Source organism: Suricata suricatta, chromosome 11 (assembly GCF_006229205.1).
Source record: "Suricata suricatta isolate VVHF042 chromosome 11, meerkat_22Aug2017_6uvM2_HiC, whole genome shotgun sequence".
In the NCBI taxonomy this organism is placed as follows: domain Eukaryota; kingdom Metazoa; phylum Chordata; class Mammalia; order Carnivora; family Herpestidae; genus Suricata; species Suricata suricatta.
In genome coordinates, this window is record NC_043710.1 from 27450767 (window position 1) to 27474986 (window position 24220).

At 43.6% G+C, this 24220-nt stretch overlaps 1 protein-coding gene across 4 annotated transcripts in view; it reads right to left on the minus strand.

Annotated features, from left to right (window-relative positions):
* The window catches only part of TCP11L1 (t-complex 11 like 1), a 34838-nt gene that overhangs the window by 4620 nt on the left and 5998 nt on the right, over window positions 1-24220 (minus strand). For 3 of the 4 annotated variants that reach the window (XM_029957515.1, XM_029957516.1, XM_029957517.1), the window contains 7 exons: window positions 16133-16265; window positions 14516-14636; window positions 13192-13412; window positions 10868-11004; window positions 8020-8216; window positions 4451-4632; window positions 2459-2631 (listed from right to left, as the gene is read on the minus strand). In XM_029957515.1, coding sequence (XP_029813375.1) covers window positions 2459-2631; window positions 4451-4632; window positions 8020-8216; window positions 10868-11004; window positions 13192-13412; window positions 14516-14636; window positions 16133-16265 — 1164 coding nt within the window. The remainder of the gene's footprint in view (window positions 1-2458; window positions 2632-4450; window positions 4633-8019; window positions 8217-10867; window positions 11005-13191; window positions 13413-14515; window positions 14637-16132; window positions 16266-24220) is intronic. The other variant, XM_029957518.1, reaches the window with a different exon arrangement.

Consider the following 24220-nt stretch of genomic DNA (forward strand, 5'->3'; position numbering starts at 1 on the left):
GGGTTCAGGTCCCGAATTGAGCTCTGCACTGACAGCACTGAGCCCGCTTGAGATTCTCTCCCTCCCGCTCTTTCTCTTCCTCTCCCCCGCGCTCTCTCCCTCTATTTCTCAATAAATAAAAACTAAAAAATAATAATAATAATGCCTACAGTGGAAGGCCATGGAGTTGTGGGCATTTGCAAACTTGGACTACTCTGAAGAATAATTTAGGCTGATATTTTTTTAGCCCATTCCTCTCTATGATGCTTTTGCACTGTCCACATCCACCAAAAGAATCTGCAAGCCACACTTCCTGCAGATTTTATTACAAAAGCAATAGGGGCATCTTTCAAACTGCCTGCCCACCCCCGGCCTTGTAGGACCCTCTCAGGTGCTAATGACCTCTGGACCCCAATCCACACTGAGCAAGCAACTGCTGACTGGATGGGTCCCATCACCCCAGTTCCAAATTGAGTTTGGTTTCCTAAGGTCCTCAGAGCCGGCGGCCTCACCCAGACCCGGAGATCCTCCTATGATTCCCGCCCCACGGCTGGTTTTTACCCCCAGGTCTGTAACTTGCTGTTACTAAACAGCCAAGATGGCAGGGCACAGAGTAGCTTATTAGCCAGCGGTCTACTTAACTGCACTTTCCTGCATCTCTACCAAGGTCAAGTCACATTAATCCTGATGATCCTTATATCTCTGCAAGAGGCTCCTCCCAAGTGACCCACAGATGACATCATGCCCGATGCATGACAGGATGAAATCACTTAATTTTTTAAAAAAACATCAATCCCTGTAACTTTTTCCATAAAATACTACTTAAGAATAAAAAAGAAGTCATGGTATTAGAAGCAGACTCATGTCACCGGTTCAGCCTCTATTCCAACCTGAAATCTGACAACCATGGATACTTCAGCTTTTGCCTGAAGCCTGCTAATTGTTATTTACATGTTGAACACCTATCTAGTTTCATAAAGAAGCTAAAGAATTATTTCAAAATTAAAGATAAATATGAATTTTAAAAATTGATGAACATTTTTTTACAGTTTCATTTTTAAGTATTCTCTAAAGCCAACATGGGGCTCATACTTAACCCCAAGACCAAGAGTCGCATGCTCTAGCCAGGCCCCCTAAAATTAGATGAACATTGTATTCCCCGATCAACCAGAATTTTCCACGGTGCGACTGCTGTGATGATGGAAAGGAACGCTGACACAGGCAGTAATATTTTTAATCACAGCTCCTCGCTCAGGAGTACTTCCACCATGCCGCGTGGCAGGACAACCAGCACTCTGTGGACCTCGGGCCCTGCCGTCCTCCCTGCAACCGCGCGGGGTTGTCAGCACTACCACTCTGAGAGGGGAGGGGACTTGAGCATCGGCCACCCACTCAAGATGCACAGCAGGTGCTTGTGAAGAAATCCCACGCCCCCTCCTGTGCGGTCCCCCCTCATCCTGAGCACTCCAACATCAGACACGGGTGAGGGCAGGGGGTTCCCACACTAAGCAATTCTCTGAGACACCAGCTGGGCGTCCTACAATTGCACCCAATTCCAACACTCTCTGGAGGGAGTGTCACATACCACAGGTCAAGGGTTCCGTCCCATGAGGCCTCCCCCCAACTTCAGATGCCAACCACGAGCAGTAGGTCCTCAGAACACCCACAAACTGGAGGTTCCCGTGACCTCCTCTCCCTTTGCTAGAATGGCTTGCAGAACTCGGAAACACTTATGTTTACTGGCTTATAGAATACAGGATTTGGATACAGATGAAATCCAGAATAAGAGACACATAGGGTGAGGTCTGGGAGAGGCCGGGGCGGGGGGGGGGGGGCAGGAGCTTCTGTGGAGTTGGGGTATGTCACCCTCCCATTACTTTGCTATGTTCTTAACCCAGAAGCTCCCCCAAACCGGAACTTCTGGGGTATTTATGGAGGCGTTTCCAGCCCCTCTCCCCTCTTGTGGACAGTGAGGGAGTGGGCTGACAATTCTAAGCCTTGAATCACGGCTCGGTCTTTCTGGTGACCAGCCCCCTCCAGGAGCCCCCCCAGACTCGCCTCACGAGAACAAAAGACTCTTCTATCACCCAGGAAATTCCAAAGGATTTAGGAGTTCTGTGTCGGTAGCCAGGTCAAAGACCAATATTAGAACAAAAGATGCTTCTAGTGCGCTTATCACTTAGGAAATTACAAGAGTTCTAGGGGTTCTGTGCCAGGAATGGGGGCAGAGACCGATGCCTCATAATTCTGGAGCAGGGTTTTGAACAGAGCCTATGACTCCAGAGTCAGAGCCCTCAGAACAATGCCAGCTGCCTGGTCACTCGTCCAGACCTCTGGGTTCCCCTGATTGCATGGTGGTGATTAATCACTCTCCCCTCACTCATCAGCACCTATCAGACCCTTCTAGATTTCTTCAGAGGGGCCTGTCTGTCAGCCCTCCAAGGGCACATCCCTGTGGCCCATCTTCACCCAAACATACCTATGATCCTGCGGATTGGGTCGTCGGGACTGGCCACGGCCTGGATCTGGCCCTTGAGCGCGGTTTCCTTTTCCACGGTAAAGGGAGTGAGCCCACACAGGGCAAAGCAGCCGCTCACCTCCAGGCATACTTTCTCCCCAATGGTAGTCAGGGCATCCTTCAGATGGAAGGAGCTTGAGCAGAGAAGGGAAAGGAGAAGGCAGAGAGGGCCCATAAACGAAGTGCACATCTACCTAACTCAAGTCCAGTAAGAGCCCAAGCCCCAATAAGAGTCACAATCACCAATGCATGGACTGGCGTGTTCAAAGAGAAAAATCTGTGACTCTCTCCCCTGCCCCTAACCTTTCAGGCTGTGTACATCTGACTTGTGGGTGTCTCTCTCTCCCTCTCCCACTCCCTCTCTGCTAGAAAGAACACTGGGAAGGAAAGGGCTCGGGCTATACCAGAGCTAACTACCTCAAACCCAATTTCTTACTAGCATCTATGTGGTAAAATAGATGCACTTGGCTTAAGATCTTGAATACCACTGGAACAAGACATAAGAACCCAGAATTAGGTAGTTGTAAGACAGGAGTGGGAGAAAAACTTTTCATTGGATATCCTATCCCTTTTGATTTTTGAAACATGAGAATATATTAACTACTTGAAAAGAATAAGTAAAACAGAATTTCCAAAGTTAAGAAATTGAGCACCTTGATTTCCTGGGGCCCTTGGGACTCACTGCCAGAACCAGCTGTGTGTCAGGCCCCGAGCGCCAGGGTGGGCACAGTGGTGCGAGGCTGGACAGCTGAGGAAGTGCCAGCCAGGGCCCCCTCCCCAGCAGCTTTAGGCAGGAGACAGAGCAGGGGCGGGGGGGGCTTGGGGACAGCCCAGGGCCTGCCTCTACTCAGCAAGCCCCTCCTGGCCTAAGTCAAGGAGCCCTGGTCACAACATGAGCACACACCCCTCACCATCCCCAACACACGCCGGCTTGGTGCAAACACAGCAGGAAAATCCCTCCGTTCTGTAGGGATGAGAATGTCTGGGGACATTCCCCTTGCGGAATCTCTGAACTGGACCTTGTCAGACACAATGCTTACTTACAACCCTCATTCTACATGCCCTGAACCACATAAATCACCTGACTGGATGTCACCTCAGGAGCAGTTAGAGCAGCTGCCCTCACACAGGGGTGGGATCGAGCTGGGTGAGGAAACAATCCACTTACATGTGGCACAAAATGGCCACGAGGAATGTGACAGAGGCAAAAGGCTGTACTCACAGCCTGACGACTCTGGGGAAACACCGCTTGCTTCTTACAGGACCTTTCCCTAGGGCTGCGTTGCCCAAACTGTGAGCAGCCTGTGAAAGCAATTCGGTGGGTAGTAACCAGTATTTTTTTTTTTAATGTCTTAAGAATTTGTACTGAGCATAGTTAGTAGATGTTTCACTTTGTGAAGTTTTTCAGTTATGTGTGCCTACAAAGTGCGCTAGTGGGGCGCCTGGGTGGCTCAGTCGGTTAAGCAACCGACTTCGGCTCAGGTCATGATCTCACGATTTGTGGGTTCGTGCCCCACACTGGGCTCTGTGCCGACAGCTCAGATCCTGGAGCCTGCTTCAGATTCTGTGTCTCCCTCTCTCTCTCTCTGCCCCTGCTCTTTCTCTTTCTCTCTATCTCCCTCTCCCTCTTAAAAATAAACATAAAAAAGAGAGTGCACTAGGTCACAATGGAAAATGAATTTCATACTGTGTGTCCTGGTCCTAAACATCTGAAAGTCGCTCTCCCGGAGCCCTGCAAACTCTACAGTGAACTCTAACGTTGTTCGTAGGAACCTGAATAAATTCTGTGCCAGTGAAAAACAAGGGTGTAAGGTTTCCTGTCACTTCTGAGACAGCGGACCCCAGATTGTGCCCCCCCACCCCAGACAGGAGACCCTGCTCCAGTCTGCTCTCTGTCACCCGCTGCCCCCTACCCGGCCCACAGGGGCTGCCTCACAGCTTGCAGCCACTTACGGCAGGTGCGTGTCTGTCAGCAGAATCTTCACAATCGTCTTGAGTTTCTCAGCAAAGTCAGCCTGGCTGGAGATTCCCGGGGCTGCCATGCTGAACGTGACCAGCAACACGGCTCCCAGGATGGTCAGTTGCTCTAGCTGGAGCTGGAGCTCTTGGAAGCGAGCCTGGTCCATCAAAACTGTCTGTAGTGAATAGACAGAAATGGTCCCTGAGCTGAAGATTCAGGCTGGCCAGTAGAGGGCGGTGGGGACACGGGACTCCACAGATTCCCTCGGGATACCCTAGTCCTTTCAGAGCCTTAAGGGAGAGCTGTGTAAACAATCCTTTTCACCTCAGAGCCCCTTTGTCCTTAGAAAGTCTGAAGTAGAGCACCCTCATTAAGAACATGAAGCCCAATGGCATTTACTAGCATAATCTCATACAAATTTCTTCTACTCTCTGAGCCCCATGCAAATTGGGGGTTCCTGGGGCACTTTGGGGCTCAGGTTGAGCATCCAACTCTTGATTTCCGCTCAGGTCATGATCTCAGAGCTCCTGGGTTTGAGCCCTGGGTTGGGGCTCAGTGCTGACAGCATGGAGCCTGCCTGGGATCCTCTGTCCACCCCTTCTCTTTGCCCCTACTCGGCTCATATTCTCTCTCTCTGTCTCTCTCTCTCACATACACACATACACACATACACAAAATAAACAAACACTAAAAAGAACAACAACAACAAAACGAGGATTCCTGCTTCCCAGGGCTGTTTCGAGGACGGAAGATAACCACAGACATGAAGGGGGCTGGCAGAGCCAACACTGAACAGGCGCTATATCCTTCAACAGGAAAGAGTAATAAGGCAGTGAGCTAGAGTGACCAACTAATCCCAGTTTGTCCGGGGATGTCCTGGCTTTAAAACTGGAACTCCCAAGTCCTGTCCCCAAGTCCTGGACAAACCAGGCAGCAGCTAGTCACCCTCACCAGAGCACTGGAGGGGAGGAGGGGAGAAGCTGCTTGAAGAGAGCGCTTACATTATTCACCTCGGTTCCCCCCCTCAGTATCCAGCACAAAGGAGGCCCTCAAGAATCAGTAAGTGAATAAAGGAAATGAAAAACAAACGGTAAGTAGGAAAAGGAGGAATGACTTGATAACAACCTAAAGCCACCCAGAAAGCAATCTGTGAGTGAATTTGCATGACTGCTTCCCTCATGTTAGATACCTCTGGGTCCTTACCAGGCCAATGTCCCCTGTGTGGGATGAGGGAAAGAGCATTGGAAAGGCTGATTTTGTTTTGGGTTTTTTGAGTAGGCTCCATGCCCAATGTGGGGCTTGAACTTATGACCCTGAGATTGAGAGTCTGTACGGAGACTCTTGAGAGATGCTCTACCGACTGGGCCAGCCAGGAACCCGAGTTTTTACAGGTTAACCAAATAAATGTTAAGGACTGTCTTGCTATAAGAGACTGACACACCAAATCAAGACCTTAACAATTTAGGGTCTTAATCTAGAATTCTTCTCAAGAAGTAAAAACAATCCTTGAAGATCCAAGGTCCCCTGTTGTTAAACAGAGAGGCTTCAGCAGACTTAGCCCCTGTCTTGATTTCACTTTGTTACACAGCAGCATCCCTGCATTGTGCTAGGACTTGGGTGTAGGATACAAAAGATCTTCAAGGATCGATTCTGAGGGTAGACATCTGTGTCCAATGAAAACACCGTGTTCCCGCAGCTGTTTTTTAAACGAAATGTCAGGCTGTGGACTGTCCCCCAGGAGAGAACATGCCACTAGTGGGAAAGGAGCCTCCCTCTATCCCTTCAGTTCAGCACCCTGTTTAGAGCCTCCTTCGGTACAAAACAAGGAACTCAGAGGTAAGGGGTGAAACCTTGGGCTTACATCGTCTTGAAAGGATGAATAAGGAACTTAGATGAGAAAGATTTAGAGAAGTGGCATGTTCTGAGGCTGGAGATAAAAGGCCAAGTGCCCTCAAAAACGAGAAGGCAGTCTACACACCAAACCAGCAGTCTACAGACAAAATGGGGGAAATCCCTTGTTCCTCATCTTCTTAAAGGACTACTACAGTTACAAGTACTTATTGTGAAAAACAGAAAGAGAACAAAATATTGCTCCACATGGAATGGGAAGAAGGATTTTTTTATCTAAAAGTTTTTAGATAAAAGCAGCATCAGTGTTACACTTGAATCAAGCTGTGCGAACAGGACAGTAGCTCGGCACACAAACTGGGAGCCCCTTACACTGCTGGGGACACGGGAAACAGCCGGGCAGTTCCTTCAGGTGTTAAACTCAGAGCCATCGTGTGACCCGGCAATTCTCATCCTCGGTATTTACCCAAGAGAACTGAAACACATGTCCCCACAAAAACCTGTATGTGGATGTTCAGAGCAGCACAATTACAACAGCCAAAAGTAGACACAACCCGAATGTCTATCAACCGAAGAAGGAATCAACAAAACGTGGTACAGCCACACCCTGGAAGACCCCCCCCCCAGCCTTAAAAAGAAAATGCCGACACACAGCACAACATGGAGAAACCTTGAAGACATTATGTTGAGCGATTTAAGCCAGAGTCACAAGGTCTGTAGGGTTCCATTCATATCCGGAGATGTGAAGTAGAATGGTTAGTGTCAGGGCCTCGGGCGAGGGAGGAGTGAGGTGTGTTTAAAGGCTTTAAGTATTTAAAGAGTTTCATTCAGTTTGGGAAGATAGAAAAGTTCTGGAGAAGGATGGTGGTGATGGCACAGCCATGTGAACGTGTGAATGCCACTGAGCCGTACACTCAAAGATGGTAAATTTGGGGGCGCCTGGCTGCCTCAGTCGGTGGAGCCTGCGACTCTTGATCTTGGGGTTGAGTTCCAGCCCCAAATGGGTTGTAGAGCTAACTTTAAAAAAAAAATTTTTTTTAAAGATGGTAAGGGACGCCTGGGTGGCTCAGTCAGTTAAGCGTCCGGCTTCGGCTCAGGTCATGATCTCATGGTTTGTGGGTTTGAGCCCCGCATCGGGCTCTGTGCTGACAGCTCAGAGCCTGGAGCCTGCTTCTGATTCTGTGTCTCCCTCTCTCTGACCCTCCCCTGCTCATGCTGTCTCTGTCTCTCAAAAATAAATTTAAAACATTAAAAAAAATAAGATGGTAAACTTTGTTATGTATATTTTACAATAAAAAAATGTAACTTTAAAGAAATGAAGCACTGGTACATGCTACAATATATATGAACGTTATGCTTAAAGAAGCCAGACACAAAAGGCCAACATTGTAGGATTCCATTTATATATCCGAAATGTCCAGACCAGGCAATCCCATACAGCCAGAGATTAGATTAGTGGTTGCCAGGTGGTGGGGGAGTGAGGAAAGGGTAGTGACTGCTGATGGGCACACGGGATCTTTCTGGGTGATGAAAAGTTTTGAAATTAAATCGTGGTAATGGTAGTATAACTGTAAATATACTAAAAACTGCCGAATTGTTCGACGTAAAAGGGGTGATTTTCTGGGAAGAGACTTAAATCATAACAAAACTCTAATTTTTTAAAAGTCCAGCAGCAGAAAAGAAATGAGCAGTTAGACTGCTCTGGAGCACCTACTTCAGGGAAAGGTCTCTGGAGGTGGTCCCATTTCAGAAGCTTCAGGTATGCATAATTCTGGACAGCCACGGGGTTTGGCATGGGATCGGCTTCAGAACTAGCGGCCCCTTCCCCGGCTGGCAGGGCATTTTTATACTTCTGATTCAGGAGGTCCTCTGTGGCTTCTTCCAGCCACTGGGTGACAAAATCCAGGGAATCTGAAAGACAAGGCTGGGAACATTACTATGACACTCAGGAGGAAGGCTTCTCGGAATGACTTCAAGGAAGATTATGCTGAAGGTGTGGTGTATACAGAGTATGGACTTTGGAATCAAATAAAACTTGGTTCAAATCACTGCATTGCCGATTACTAGCTGAGGATTATCAGATTCCTAATACAAAGAAATGTACACTGGCACCCGACAGGCAGTTGTGAGGAATTTTTTTAAAGCTTTTTTAAATTTTTAAATTATTTTTTTTATTAAATGTTTTTATTTTTGAGAGAGAGAGACAGACAGACAGCATGAACAGGGGAGGGTCAGGGAGAGAGGGAGACACAGAATCCCAAGACAGGCTCCAGACTCTGAGCTAGCTGTCAGCACAGAGCCCGACGCAGAGCTCAAACCCAGGAACTGTGAGATCATGACCTGAGCAGAAGTCGGCCGCTTAACCGACTGAGCCACCCAGGCACCCTGTTGTGACGATTAGACAAGACAGTAAACACAGAGCACAGTAGCCAGGCCTCGCCACCTGCAGATGTTCAAGGAACCACTCCCTTCTCTCCCACCCCCACCGCTGCAGGAGAGAGGTGGGAAGCTCTGATGACTCCAGCTCAGTGAGCTGCAAAACTTCTCTTGCCCAGAGACAGATGGGAGGTGGCACTGGGGAGAACTTCCCAGTGTAAAGTCTCCTCCGCGCTGAAGGGGAGGCCTTTTCCTGTCTAGGTCTTAGTCTCCTATCCACCTGGTTTGCTTCCAGCCTGGTGGGGAGCTCTGCCACCTGCAGGGCTGTGCAGTGTCTGGAGTTCTGTCGGGGAGCCTCGAGTGTCATTCATCTGCTTTCATGCACTCCTTCCTTTTCTAACCTGACTAACATGCTGAGGATTCTGAGGGATACAAGAGAAAGATGAGGGTTTTATCCAGTCTCCCTGACAGGTCCTAGAACGTGCTGCAGCTCTGCCACTGGAGGCCACCTTTGAAGCAAGGAGTGGCCCAGGGCATGACGTCTTCACTGCTGCGGGACACACCTGGCTCAGTCATAACGGAGGTGGCACGATCTCTGTGGCCAGCCATACCGTCCCTTTAGCCTTCTGCAGACGGCATGCTCCGTACCCCACAGGCTTGCACACGTGAGGAGGAAGCAGTAGACAGACCGGCTCAGGGACTGGGGCATTGGGTCCCCCACTGGGCCCCGGCTGCCGGCACCGGACTCTTCCTCTGAGCCTCTTCAGCCTGCACCCCTGATGCCTCCTGAGGGGCAGGACGACACTGGTTGAGAAAGTGAACTATGTGGTCAATCAGTTCTGGTTAAAAAGCTCTCAAAATCAATCTCCACATCTGCTAAATGGGGTTAAAAAATAGCGGTTCACTCCTAGGCTTACTGCTGAGGGTTATATATGATAATGCACACGCATCCTCGGTACAGGCCTAATACGTAGTAAACATCAGCCAATCTTCCTCTGGTATTGCTTCTTCCACTCTGCTCTTTCCTGACCCCCCCTGAACAATCTCGGCCTTCTCTGCCTGCAGCTAGAAAAGACCTGCTCTGGGCACTGCGTTAACTATTCTGGTCAGGCAACACAATCTACCCAGAGGCTGCCGTTTTCATCTTGGGACCACCAAAGTTAGAGGCTAAAGAGGACTCATAATAAACTGGATCCTGGGGTGTCTGGGTGGCTTAGTTGGTTAAGCATCCGACTACTGATTTCGGCTCAGGTTGTGATCTCATGGCTTGTTGAGACTGAGCCCTGCTTTGGGTTCTGTTCTGACAATGCAGAGCCTGCTTGGGATTCTCTTTCTTCCTCTCTCTCTATCCCTCTCCTTGCTCTCTCAAAATACATAAACTTAAAAAATACATGCATAAATAGGATCCAAAGACTGCAATTTAATTGGAACATCAGCTGCCAATGCAGAGACCAAAAAAAGCACCCTTGAAAGGCAACACAAATTTGGGTTCTATAGTGCTGTTTTCCTGTAGTCATCTGAGAGGCTTATAAAAATGATCTTGTGGGTATAAAACAAGAACGATTTTCTGCATATAGAACAGAGGCAAACTAAAATGTCTTCATGTGCCTTAGAAGGAGGAGAAAGTAAAATAATCACAAGGAGTATGTAATGTTTTAAAAATCATGGCCAAGCATACGATTTACCTCAAACTGTTTTCATAAAAAACCCATTTTGGGGCATCTGGGTGGCTCAGTCAGTCAAGCATACAACTTTGGCTCAGGATATGATATCAAGGTTTGTGAGTTTGAGCCCTGAGCCCTGCTCAGGGTTCTGTCCTGACAGCTCAGAGCCTGGAGCCTGCTTTGGATTCTGTGTCTCCCTCTCCCTGCCCTTCCCCAACTCACGCTCTGTCTCTGTCTCTCAAAAATGAATAAATGTTAAAAAAAAGAAAAAGATTTAAAAAAACATTTAATTTACGACTTGATTCTTTTACATTTCTATTCTTATATCTTACTTCTATTTCTCTTGCTTGTCAATTAAGTTTTCTTTCCAGGTCCAAAGTCTTGTGCTTTTTAGTCTTCAAATTAGAATGGTCTCACACTAAATTTTAGTTTTGTCTTGAAAATAGTATCATTTTGCAAAAAGCCATGGAACTGGAATGGAAAAAACAGACAATGAAAGGGCACACAAAGCAAAAGACGTACTTGGTTGTTTCTCCAAAAGCTGCTGAAACTTCTTCCTTTCGTAGTCAACTGACTGCTGCATGAGATGTGGCCTGATGCTAGTGACAGCAAAGTTCGCCATGTCCACTTTCATTAGGTCCAACACTGAAAAAATTGCCCTGAGAGAAAAGAGAGAAAAGGATTTAGAACAAGGCACTTGTAAAGCAAGCACTGTTTTAGAGAAAAGAGGGGAGCTGAGAGAGGCTTTTCATTTCAGAAAGGGCAGTAAGTTCAAAAAATCATGAAAGTGCACATTAAGAAAACATAAAAATCTAAATAATGTATTGAAAAGATTGCAGATTTTTAAGCTGCCTGTATCCCCACAACACACCCCTTACCCTCAAGCAAACACAGCTCCCCCACTGCCTGGGGACCCACTCCTTGGCGTTGGGTCAGCCCTCCTGGCAACCACAGATGAAGGACAGCTAGGACCCAAAGGTCAAGGGCAGAGAGCTGACCACCCAGGTCTCCACTCCCACATACATTAATCCACTTTCCTAGGAAAGAACGAAAGAGAACTCTCTCCTTTCTCCTTTCCTCTTGCCCCAGGCTTTTAGTTTCAGGGCATGTTTTCTGTTCTAGTTTTGGTGGCAGAACTGCAAGTTCACATTCTGAATGTACACAGTGGGCAGACCTGACCCAATGCTAAGGTTGCCTTCAATCCTGCAGGTCACACACTATGGCTATTCTCTCCACAGGCAGGAAACTGCTGAGTGGCCTACCTGCAGAAGGTGCTTGAGAACCCAAAGTACGGGCTTGGCTGTGGCCCTACATGCAAGGAGGAACAGGGTCAATGTCCTGAGTCCCGACATCCTCTGGGACTGACTGAACTGTATGATACAGTTACTGCACATGTGGGTGAGTTTATTATGTGCAGAAAGGACACACAGTCTAAGAAATAATTCAGGGTCCCTTCCCTCCCAAATGGGACAGCCCACTTCTTGGGGGACATTCTGCCTCTCCTGAGCACTCCTAGGGGTTCCCCAAATCCACCTGCTGCAGAGGAGACTGCTGGAAACTGCCATCTGCTGGCCACATACACATAGAGTAACCCACAAACGTGCTCACAAAGTGTTTTTAAAAACCTCCTTTTCCAGCTTCTCCTGAAAAAAAAAAAAATCAAAGGATCTGACAATGTGGACCCACATCCTTCACGGCCATAATCAGCTGCCTCCTTTCCACAGTGTATGGACTCCCACTTGCCAGGTTCGCTGCTCCCTTCTCTTCCCAGTAGGAATTGGCATTTAGGTTGAGTTTGCTGCAAGCTGTTTTCCCCAGAGGTCTCACTTCCTAGGAAACTCCTCCCTTAACTTGACCAAATTAGCTCTTACTATTTCTAAAGTCTAGCACCATGCCCAGCACATAAGAAGTGCTCAACAAGAGTTTGTTGAATGAATAAACAAAGCAATTTTTAAGTCTTTTTTTGTTAGATTTTATATTTAAGTAATCTCCACACCCATTGTGGGGCTTGAACTCAGGACCCTGAGATTAAGAGTCATGCTCTACCACTGAGTCAGCCAAGCACCCCTTCTTAGGGGGTCTTTTCAATGCTTTCTGAACCCTGAGGTAACTTCATGGGTCAGCATTTTTATAGGTACCAAATACTGATATAATGGTATAAAGGAAGCTAAAAATGGAAGCAAGTTTTGGAAAGCAACTTGATAACATGCAATGAGAGAGTCTTAAAACTATTCCTATCCTCTGATACAGTAATCCCACTTTAAGAATTTATAGTTAGGAAATAAAATACAGAAAATTTTTATATACCGGATGTTCATGGCAGGATTAAACAGTAAATAATTATAGGTAATCTAATTGTCCATCTTAATTTAGTAATAGTTAACTATATCTATGCAAACGAAGATTTTGCAGCCATTGAAAATACTTTTGGAGAGTTTTAAAAAATAATAGAAGTGCCTGGGCAGCTAAGTTGGTTAAGTGTCCAACTCTTCGTTTTGGCTCAGGTGATAATCTCACAGTTCATGGAATCGAGCCCTGTACTGGGCTCCTTGTTGACAGCATGGAGCCTGCTTGAAATTGTCTCTCTGCTCCTCCCCTGATCAAGCTCTGTCTCTCTCAAAGTAAAAAAAAAAAAAAAATTTTTTTTTAATTATCAACATGATTAAGAGTGATTTTGCCTTTGGGTGGTAAAACTGTAGGTGATTTTTTTCCCTTCTTTCTACTTTTCTATATTAAAAAAAGATGTTGGCTTTTTGAAAATTCTTGGGTATCTACACTCAAAGTCTAAATTTGAAAACAGGCTCTTATCGTACGTGCACTGAAGGTGATTAATACAATCCCCATACCTGAAAAGGGGCACTATTTCCTTAATGTCCTTCAGTTTCTTAACTTCCTCATCTCTTGCAGGCGCACACACCGTCCCCATCATTCCAATAATGAATTCTGCCAGCTTGGAAATGTCTAAGGCCCCGTTCTCTGCTTCTTGCTTGATCAGATCCAGATCCAAGACTTCCATTATCTGGTTTCTCAGTCTACTGTGACCAGGCAGCAAGAAAGATAAGAGAGTCTACAAGAAAGCACAGCCAAGTTTAATCAAAGTTTCTTAGACATAATTTTTCGTTATACACAGAGGAATTTACAATTACCCAAATAAGGGCTTATCATTAGTTACTGTAATACTATAATACAATTGCTACTTAAAACATTTTAACCTCTTACTTAATGAATCTATAGAAAAACATGTTTTCAAATTACTTATTTATTTTAATATTTATTCATTTTTGAGAGCGTGCAAGTGAGAGCGCGTGCACAAGTAGAGGAGTGGCAGACAGAGAGACACAGAATTCGAAGCAGGCTCCAGGCACTGATCTGTCAGTACAGAGCCAGATGTGGAGCTTGAAGCCATAAACCATGAGATCATGACCTGAGCCGAAGTTGGATGAGTAACCAACTGAGCCACCCAGGTGCCCCTCATTTATTTATTTATTTAAGTAAGCAAGTTAAGTAAGTGCTAAGCCCAACCCCAGGCTCAAACTCACAACTCTGACATCAAAAGAGTTACATGTTCTACTGACGAGGCCAGCCAGGTACCCCTGTTTGCAAATCATTTAGACTAGCTGTTTAAGCTCCTGTTTAAGGTCTAGGTAGCAATCAATAGGATAAAAGGTGAACAAGCTGTTAAAAGTGAGGAAAAAAAAGACAGTAATTAACATGAGCCTCTGAGCCAAATACAGATGCCAGTTTCCACTGATACATTTTTTTCTTTTAACTCCTGCTAAAGGTATTTGCAAAAAGAGTCTTAACTTCCACTTAATACCTTCTCTATCCCACAGACTGAGTCACTTTTTGGCCATTATAAATTGAACATATCCACGCCTATTAAAATGTTTATAAATCACTTGTATTTGTTCAAATAACTTTTGTTTTCTTTAAATAATTGTTTTAAAAATATAAACCTTCACTTACAAAAGTAAAGCCTCTGCGTTATCATAGCTTGTTTGAAATTTTTAAAAGGGCATTAGGCCAAAAAAAGTCTCGATCCACAATTCGGCAGGCATGTTAACTTCTCAATCATTTGGTTTCTTTAAAGTCTTCTGGCGCAGTGAATGACACAGCAGGCTGACTACTGCTAACACGCAGGAAAGCACCACAATTTGCCCTCCATCTCACCTCTTTGATTTCTCCGACAAGTTTGATGGCATGGTCGTATGTTGGGGGGTCTTCGCTTAGCTGGACACTCAAGCAGTCCCAAAAAGCTTTATGTACAATATCCTTTACTCTCTTCTCCAAGCTGGGAACAAATGAAAAAAGAAAAAAAAGAAAAAGAAAAAAGAAAGCAAAATCAAAATATTTGAGGTACAAATCACTTTTGAAAGCATAAATTCTATGGGTTTAGGGTGAGAAACTTTAAAAATAATTTGGATGAAGGAAAGACTTCTCAGATACACTTACACCAATCACATATGTTATTTTTTTGTTTAGTGATTTATTTCAGTAAGTACCTCATTGGACAGAATAACTTTTAACTAATTTCACAGATGACATCAGATCCATTAATAGCATAAAAGGGGTCATACGACAAAAAACATACTGTTTTCTTAATTTTCCCTGATACCAGCAAGTTTCTTAAAATATTTATGATTAAGTAGTTTATGATACCTCAGCATGTATATAGGCTGAAGGACTTTATTTCTAGAAAATATCCTATTCCTATATGATGTATGAAACAATTGTTTAATTAGGTACCTGTAACAACTAACATATAACATCTCATTAAAACCGGTCTTTAAGGGCACCTGGCTGGCTCAGTTGGTAGAGCATGATCTTAGGGTTGGGAGTTCGAGCCCCATGTTAGATACACAAATTACTTAAAATCTTAAAAAAAAAAGTTTTTATATTGTAAGAGCAAAACAGGTAATTCTTCATTATTAATGTGAAAAAGTACTCTCTGCAGAACATATACGAAATTCCTGTAAAGTCATATTTAGAAGACTCCTGTGGGCGACAGATTAGTTTTGGCAACCTAGCAGCCATTCCTCCTCCTTGGTTAACAGAATCCCAATGTTTATCATGGCACTTTTTTTTAAGTTTATTTTTAGAGAGAGAGAACGCGTGCGCACACACGTGAGCGGGGGAGGGTAGAGTGAGGGGAGAAGGAGAGAATCCCAAGCTGGCTCCCCAATGTTGGTGCAGACCCCAACTCAGGGCTTGATTTCATGACCAACAGATCATGACCTGAGTCAAAAATCAAGAGTTGGACGCTCAACCAACTGAACCACCTAGGTGTCCCATATGACAGCACTTTTACAATTATAATGGGCAATGATTTTTCTTATGACAATACATTTTAAAAGGCACACCTTACAATCAACAGAGTTTTAGATTTGATATAATATGTGCCAGGTGCTAGGGATATATAGAGAATAATGCATAGTCCTTGTCTTCGTAGAGTTTACAATCTGGTGAAGAGCACTAGTAAACCAACAACTATAGTATGATGATGATAGTTACAAGAAATGATTGAAGCAATACAATGAAAACACAAGATAGGACAGCAGGTCCTAGGGAGAAGCTGACATGAAAGATTTCTGAGACCTTTTATTTAGGAGCAGTAGTCCTGAGATCAACTTTCAAACGCTAGTAATTCTGAGTCTAGACATTTCTTTTAGCAACAACATACAAAAGGAAAAACACATTTGAATATGCTGACATCAAGTAGAGAAGACCTTTCCAGGACTGGGAAATGGCAGAGTTCCACTAAACAGGGTAACTCAGTAACCGCCTTACCTGTCTTCTGGTAATTCAACTGGTTTAATCCGAAAGTCTCCATTTACTACAATTTCATGGGCTAGAGCCATGTTAGCAACTCCTTTCGCTGTCTCTAGAAGTTCTTCTACTGTCACAAATCGAGGAGGACTAGCTGTAACAAAACCCAGTGTAAGAGGTTTGCTTCTCTAGGTTAAAATTTCTATTAAAGTAAGGAGAAGGTAGTGGTTCTGGTACCAGCTAATAACTTAAGCTATGCCTCTATTTACAAAAGTATTCTGGTGATTTCAAACAACAGACTTTCACCTATTTCATTTTTCTTTTAACCTGGAGTCTTAAAAGCCAGACCACTTCCAATTCTCAAAATTTCGGGACTTTTTACTTAAGACAGGTCAGTGAAAATGATTAAATTAAACAGAGACAAACTTTTAAAGTCACAGACTATCAAATTTCCCAATACGCTGATCCCTTTGCTTTCTGTCTACCCTAAATTTAAAAAAAGGAGACGCCAGATTTAGGATTTCCTTATTTGCTCCCATCAGCAGTTTATATTTTGCTCCACCACTAATAATGTGCCAAGAATGAATCTTCCCAAATTAAAATTTCATCAAGTAGTGCAGGGCACCAATGCTATTCAAAGAACACTAAAACCACTACTCTGTATAGGATAATAAGAATGTTTTATAACCACAATTTGAAAAGCACTGACCTGGAAGAGGACTATATTAATTTTCTGTGATGGTACTAAGATCTGGACTTAAAATGAGATAAATGTCACTAGTTTGCACAGGATTTAACAATTAATGAAGATCTTAGGTTAGTAAAAATTTAGTTTCCTTCCTCTTTACGTTTTTCTTTTGCTTCACCAAAAAAAAAAAAAAAAGGAACCAAATCTAAGAGGTGGTCATACCCTGTTTGGTAAAAATCTTTATCCAGTCACATAAGGGGAAGTTGGGAACACTCAACAAAAATCCTTCTCTGCATTTCCAAAGGATATTAATAAAAACACTAAATAAATAAATAAATAAATAAAAATTGCTTCATGGATATTGGTAAAATATAATGAATATATAAAAAATCAAAGCCCAGACAGGAATTCTCAGCATTATTAAGTTGTCAATTTCTGCCAAATTGATTTATTGATAAAATACAATCCCAGTCAAAATCCCAACAGGCTTTTTTGTTATAAATACCAAACTGAGGGGCTCCTAGGTGGCTCAGTCGGTTAAACAACCAACTCTCGAAATCAGTTCAGGTCATGATCTCACAGTTCATGAGTTCAAGCCCCACACCTGGCTCTGTGCTAACAGTGTGAGCCTGCTTGGGATTCTCTCCCCTCTTGCTGTCTCTCTCAAAATAAAATAAACTGAAAAACAAATGCCAAACTGATTCTCAAATTTACATGGAAACGCACAGGGCCTAGATAAGTGGAAACTATTTTGAAAAAAGAATAAAGTTGCAGGACTTAACTAATTTTGAGACTTATTATAAAGCTGCTACAAGTGAAGAATCTGACACGACGACAGATTTACAGAGCCGGTGAACGGAGGACCCAGAAATAGACTGATAACACACATACACACATACACGTACAGGTGGTCAGTAAGCAAGATTCGTTTAATTAAATGGCGCTGGAACAATTAGTTATCTGTATGTCGAAGAATGACCCTCAACCCCTACGGCACACCATAAGTAAAAACAAACTCAAAATGGACCACAGACCTAAATACAAGAGCTAAACCTACAAAATTTCTAGGAGAAAGCACAGGTGAAATCTTTACCTTCAGTTAGGCAAAATTTCTTAGAGGATGATACAAAAAACAATATATAAAAGAGAAAAAAAATTGATAAATTGTGCTTTACCAAAATTTAAAACTTTTGTTCTGTGTAAGACTCCTATTAGGAATATGAAAAGGCATGTCAGATAGGAGAAAATATATGCAAAACACATATCTGATAAAGGACTTATATCTGGAATATAGAAAGAACTCTTATAATAGTAGACAACCAGTAAAAAGTAGACAAAAAATCTGGACATTTCTCCCAAGTAGACAGATATACAAGTGGCTAGTAGGCCAAGAACAGATGCTCAACATCATTCGTCATCAGTGGGGGATAACCGAAAATATGTACATTGGTCTTTGCCCCTGGTCCTGGCACAACACTCCTAAAACCTTTGTAATTTCCTAAGTGATAAGAACACCAGGTGAATCTCTTGTTTAACATTTTTACTACTCCCTATCACTGGGCTCCTAAAACCCTTTTTAACTGATAAGCACTAGCAGCCTATTTTGTTCTCCTGGGGTGATTCTGAGCTCTTGGACGGCTTTTGCATGGGGGCTGGTCACTAGAAAGACCACGCCATGATTAGAAGGTTGGAACTCTCAGCTCTATCCTCCAGAGAGGTAATTAGGGCTGAAAATTGAGTTAATAATTGATCATGCCTGCATGAGGAAGACTCCATAAAGTCCCAAAAGTAAGGCGTTCAGAGAGCTTCCAGGTTGTCCAACACATCCACACCAGGAGGGTGATGCACCCCAACTCCATAGAGTCCAAAGCTCCTGCACTCAGGACCCTCCCAGACCTCACCCTATATATTTCTTCATCTAGCTGTTCACCTATATTTATATTTTAATAAACTGGTATACATTAGTGTTTTACTGAGTTCTGTGAGCCACTCTAGCAAATTAACAGAATCCATAGAAGGGACACTGGAATCTCCAATTTATAACTGTTTGGTCAGAAGCACAGGTGACAACCTAGATTTGTGACTAGTGTCCAAAGGGAAGGATGGGGGGCTATTCTTGTGGGACTAAGCCCTTCACCTGTGAGTTCTGATGTTACGTCTGGATAAACAGAGTCAGAATTTAGCTGAATTACAGGATACCAAGCCAGTATCACAGAAAATTGCTTAGTGGGGGAAAATGACCCCACACATTTGGTGGCCAGAAATAATATACTCGAGGTGAGTACTAAAAGAGACACCCAGGAGAAAAAACACAGGAGGAAGGACTGGGTTCTGTAGGTTTTTCCTTTAATAATCCAGGAAATGCAAATTAAAACTACATTGAGGAGTGCCCAGGTGGCACAGTCAATTAAGCGTCTGACAGCTTGGGTCATGATCTCACAGTTCTTGAGTTCAAGCCCCACAATCAGGCTCTGTGCTGACAGCTCAGAGCCTGGAGCCTGATTCAGATTCTCTGTCTCCCTCTCTCTCTCTGCTCCTCCCCTGCTCATACTCTGTGTCTCTCAAAAATAAACAAATTAAAAAAAAAAACCCACACTGAGATACCACTACATACGTACTAGAATGGCCAAAATGAAAGAGACTGATCATATCAATAACAGAGAGGTGGAGCACCTGGAACTCTCATTAATGGTGGAAATAAAAAATGGTACAGTCACTCTGGAAAATAATCTCTTGGTTTCTTCTAGAGTAAAACATACACTCACCACATGACCCAGAAATCCCACTCTTAGACCTTCACACAAGAAAACTGAAAACCTATGGCCCTGTGAAGAGCTGTACTCAAGTGTTAACAGCAGCATTCTTCGTAACAGTCAAAACCTAGAACTAATCCAAATGTCAATCAACTGCAGAACAAATAGTATAACCATACAATGGAATACTACTCAGCAATAACAAAGGAATAAACTACTGACACATGCAAAAATACAGATGAATCTTAAAAGTATTATCCCAAGTTAAAGAGTCAGATAAAAGACTATATGCAGTATGATTCCATTTATTTGAAATCATAAAAAGGACAAAATTATAGTGATAGAAAGTAACTGGCTGCCAAAGGCCAGAAGATGGCAGGAAAGATTCACTGTCAGGGGGCAGACTGTGGTAGTAGTGACACAACTGTTAATGCATTTGGAAGAACTCCAATTATACACTTAAAATGAAATTTTATTATAAATTCAACCTCAATAAAATTGATTAAAATTCAAAAGCAGGGAGCTTGAGGGCTCACTCAGTTGACCATCAGACTCCTGGTTTCAACTCAGGTCAGGATCACACAGTTCATGAGTTCAAGCCTTGCACTGAGCTCTACGCTGGTGGTATAGAGCCTACTTGGATTCTCTCTTTTACCCTCTCTGTTCCTCCTCTGCTTGTGCTCTCTCTTAAAAAATAAACAAACTGGGGCGCCTGGGTGGCTCAGTCAGTTAAGCGTCTGGCTTCAGCTCAGGTCATGATCTCATGGTTCGTGGGTTTGAGCCCCAAGTCGGGCTCTGTGCTGACAGCTAGCTCAGAGCCTGGAGCCTGTCTTCAGAGTCTGTGTCTCCCTCTCTCTCTCTCTCAAAAATAAACAAATAAAAAACATTATAAAATAAATAAATAAATAAACTTAAAAAATTTCAGGGACACCTGAGTGGCTCAGCCAGTTAAGCTTCAGACTTCAGCTCAGTCATAATCTCACAGTTTGTGAGTCTGAGCCCCGCATTAGGCTCTGCACTGTGCAGATTCTCTTTCCTTCTCTGCCCCCTCCCCTGATCATGTTCTCTATCTCAAAAATAAATCAACATTAAAAAAATTTTTTTAATGAACTGAAAAAAATTCAAAGGCATTTAGCAGGAATTTGCTGTATATAGACACTATTAAATTCAATATATAATAAAGTCAAGTTAATATTTTCTGTTACCATGTTTCAGAAAATGAAACTTTTACTGTGGTATATCAACATCAAGCATCAGGAGTTATTAAACTGCATCCAGTTCTTAGACCTTTTAAGATTTTTTTTTAAAGTAATTGTTATGCCAAAAGTGGGGCTCAAACTCACAACCATGAAATCATGAGTAACGTGCTCCACCAACTGAGACAGCGAGGCATGCCAAGTTCTTATCTCTTAAAAAGAGATTCAGAAGGGCTGTGGGAGTGGCTCAGTCGGTTGAGCATCTGACCTCACCTCAGGTCATATCACTGTTCATGAGTTTGAGCCTTGCATTGGGCTCACTGCTATCAGCCCAGAGCCCTCTTTGGATCCTCTGTCCTCCTCTCTCTGCCTCTTCCCCACTAGTAATCCCTCTCTCTCTCAAAAATAAATAAACATTAAAAAAAAAAAAGCCCATCACCAGGGCTTCCGAGTTTGGTTATAAAAACTTTTGCAAAAACTTGCAAATGTCAAATCACCTGAAATTTATGAAAATAATAGAAAAACACAAAGTTTTCACAGTAAATTTATTATTGTTCAACAATTTGGGGCATTTGGGTAGTGATAAATACATAGTGTTTGTATGCTACCTAGTCATAAAACACAATGGGCAGAGGAAGTCAGGAAGAACTTCAGCTCCCTCTAGACTCTTGAATGTGACCTTTAACAAGTCATTTAAATCTTCACAGCCATACTAAAAAGAAAATAGTAAGACTGAAGGAATGTTCTATGGAAGATGAAACTCTTCCAAATTATACGTGAGTCAGACAAGTGGTTGGACATTTATGGAGGGCAGGTTTTTGGGCACACTTGGGACAAAAGGGCTTGTACCAAGTGCTGAGAACATGACACTAGGAAGAAGAAAGTTTACAGAGTTGTCCAAGTTAGAGACTACTTAAAATCTTATTAAACTTATTAATATTAATGAAGGGTACCTGACCAGAAAAGATAAAAGCTATAATTCTAAGATAAGATACGGACAGGTTACAGGTCTACATATGCAGGAACTGTTCACTGCATACTAACTACAGGGTTGTGGGTAGAATTTTTTTGTTTTGTTTTAAGAATTCTCAAATTTACCAATTTCATGAGAACTCAAAGATGCAATTCAGTGGACAACATGGTTTCACTTCAACTTGTGAAGACAATCTGTGAAGAGTTGTAATAAGAGTCATAAAAAAATGGTAAGGTCCATTTTACCCTGGAATTTATTTTACTTTGAGATATAAAGCTAAAACTGCTGCTGATTTCATTATAGCATTTGTGCACTGATACCCTGTTAGAGAAACTGAAAACCAAACTAAGTTAAACATGCCCTTTGGGAAGTTGGGGAAGAGACTCTAAATAAAATGCAAACCTATTTTAGAATGGTCATACTCTACCTTTCCTTACTGAGTTGTTCTGTAATCTGAGAAGTCCATACACTCTAGGGACACCCTTCTAGTCAGACAAGTGGTTGGACATTTATGGAGGGCAGATAGCAAATGTCACCCAAAACTACTATAGAAGGAGCATAGTGAAGCAAAGGTGAAGTTTATCCACAGACCTTACTGCATTGTGGAAAATGTTTGTTATTTTGTCTTCCTCACTACATTGCGAGCTCCCTGAGCAGAGACCTTGTAGGCCTGACTCACACTGGATCCCTGATATATAATATGCATTCAATAGAAAAAAATATTGTTGTTGAGAGAGAGAGAGAGAGAGAGCACGCGCGCACGCGCACACACGCGCGCGCGCACACACACACACACACACACACACACGCAAGTGGGGGAAGGGCATAGAGAGACAGAATCTTAAGCAGGCTCCATGCCCAGTGCTGCCCAGCACGGAACTTGATACAGGGCTCTGATGCGGGCCTCGATCTCACCATGCTGGGATCATGACCTGAGCTGAAATCAAGAGCCAAGTGAGCCACCCGGGCGCCCTGCATTCAAGAAATATTGACTAACTGACTGACTGAACACAGAGACACTAGAACTCAAAGTCTAGTCATGAGCTTTAAAAATATAAGAACTTAGGGGCACCTGGGTGGCTCAGTCAAACATTGGACTTCAGCTAAGGTCACAATTTTACTGCTTGTGAGTTTGAGCCCCATTTCAGGCTCTGTGCTGACAACTCATAGCTTGGAGCCTGCTTGGGAAACTGTGTTTCCCTCTCTTTCTGCCCCTCCCCTGCTTGCTCGCTCTCTCTCACAAAAATAAACATTTTTTTTTAAATATAAGAACTTAGGGGCGGCTGGCTGGCTCAGGGTTGTGAGTTCAAGCCCCACACTGGGTGTGGAGAGTACTTAAATAAATAGACTTAAAAAAGATTTAAGAATTTAGTGCCATCCGTTTATCTAAGGATGACTGGGATCTACTAATTAAACTCACAAAGACCTGATTTAATAAACCAAAATGCTAAGTGGCAAATATTAACTGGGATAACAATGTGAAGTTTTCCATCTGAATACAGCATCTTTTACTGGTCAAAAGGTGATTAAACATCAGAACAGAAGAGGCTTTGTGAGCAGAGAAGTATATGGTAGTAGAGAATCTCAGAGGAGACATTAAGTTGCAGCTGACTGATCTTTACTCTTACTCTTAGGATCTCTATGTTTATAGAACAGATTATCTTTTAGAATCGAAGCACCACCCTGGACTAGTGCCAACCAATTCCTACAAGGCTGCCACTTCTCCTTCTTCAATATTCTGTATCACTTACTAAAGGTTCTGCACCCAAATCCCAATGTGTGCAGGGGCGAGGTGAGGGGTTTTCCCCACACTACCAGCTGGGTGTCCTACAATTCAACTGAGTTTTGACACTATCTACCTGGTGATACTGTCAGATCCCACAGGTTGGGCTCAGTTCTACAAAACTGCCCTCGCTGCCAGTCCAGGCAATCACGGGTGCCACAGACCAGAGGTTCCAACGACTCCCTCCTTGGGTTTGATTTGCTAGAGTGGCTCACAGAACTCAGAGAAACATTTTACTTACCAGATTATTGGTTTAGTATAAAAAGACAGAACTCAGGAGCAGCCAGATGGAGAGAAGCTTAAGGGCAGAGTTCGGGGAGAGGGTGCAGAGCTTCCTTGCTCTCAGGGCGCACGCCACTCTCCCAGTGCCACCCACCGTGTATTCACCAACCGAACACAGTCTTTTTGGGTTTTTATGGAGGCTTCATAATCGACGATTGATTAAATCACTGGCCAGGGGCAACTGAGCCAGCCTCCAACTTCCCTCTCCCCACGCTGGGGATGGGACTGCAAGTTCAAACCCTTTAATCACAGGCCTGAGTCCCGGGCAACCACCCCCCCATCATTAGGTTACCTAGGTGCTTTCCAAAAGTCACCTCATTAACATAACAAAAGACAGGAGCTCTTTGCCAGAAACTGGACAAAGACCAAATATATTTCTTATTACTAATCACAATATCACTGTTACCAATCGCAATTCTACCTTAAATATTACT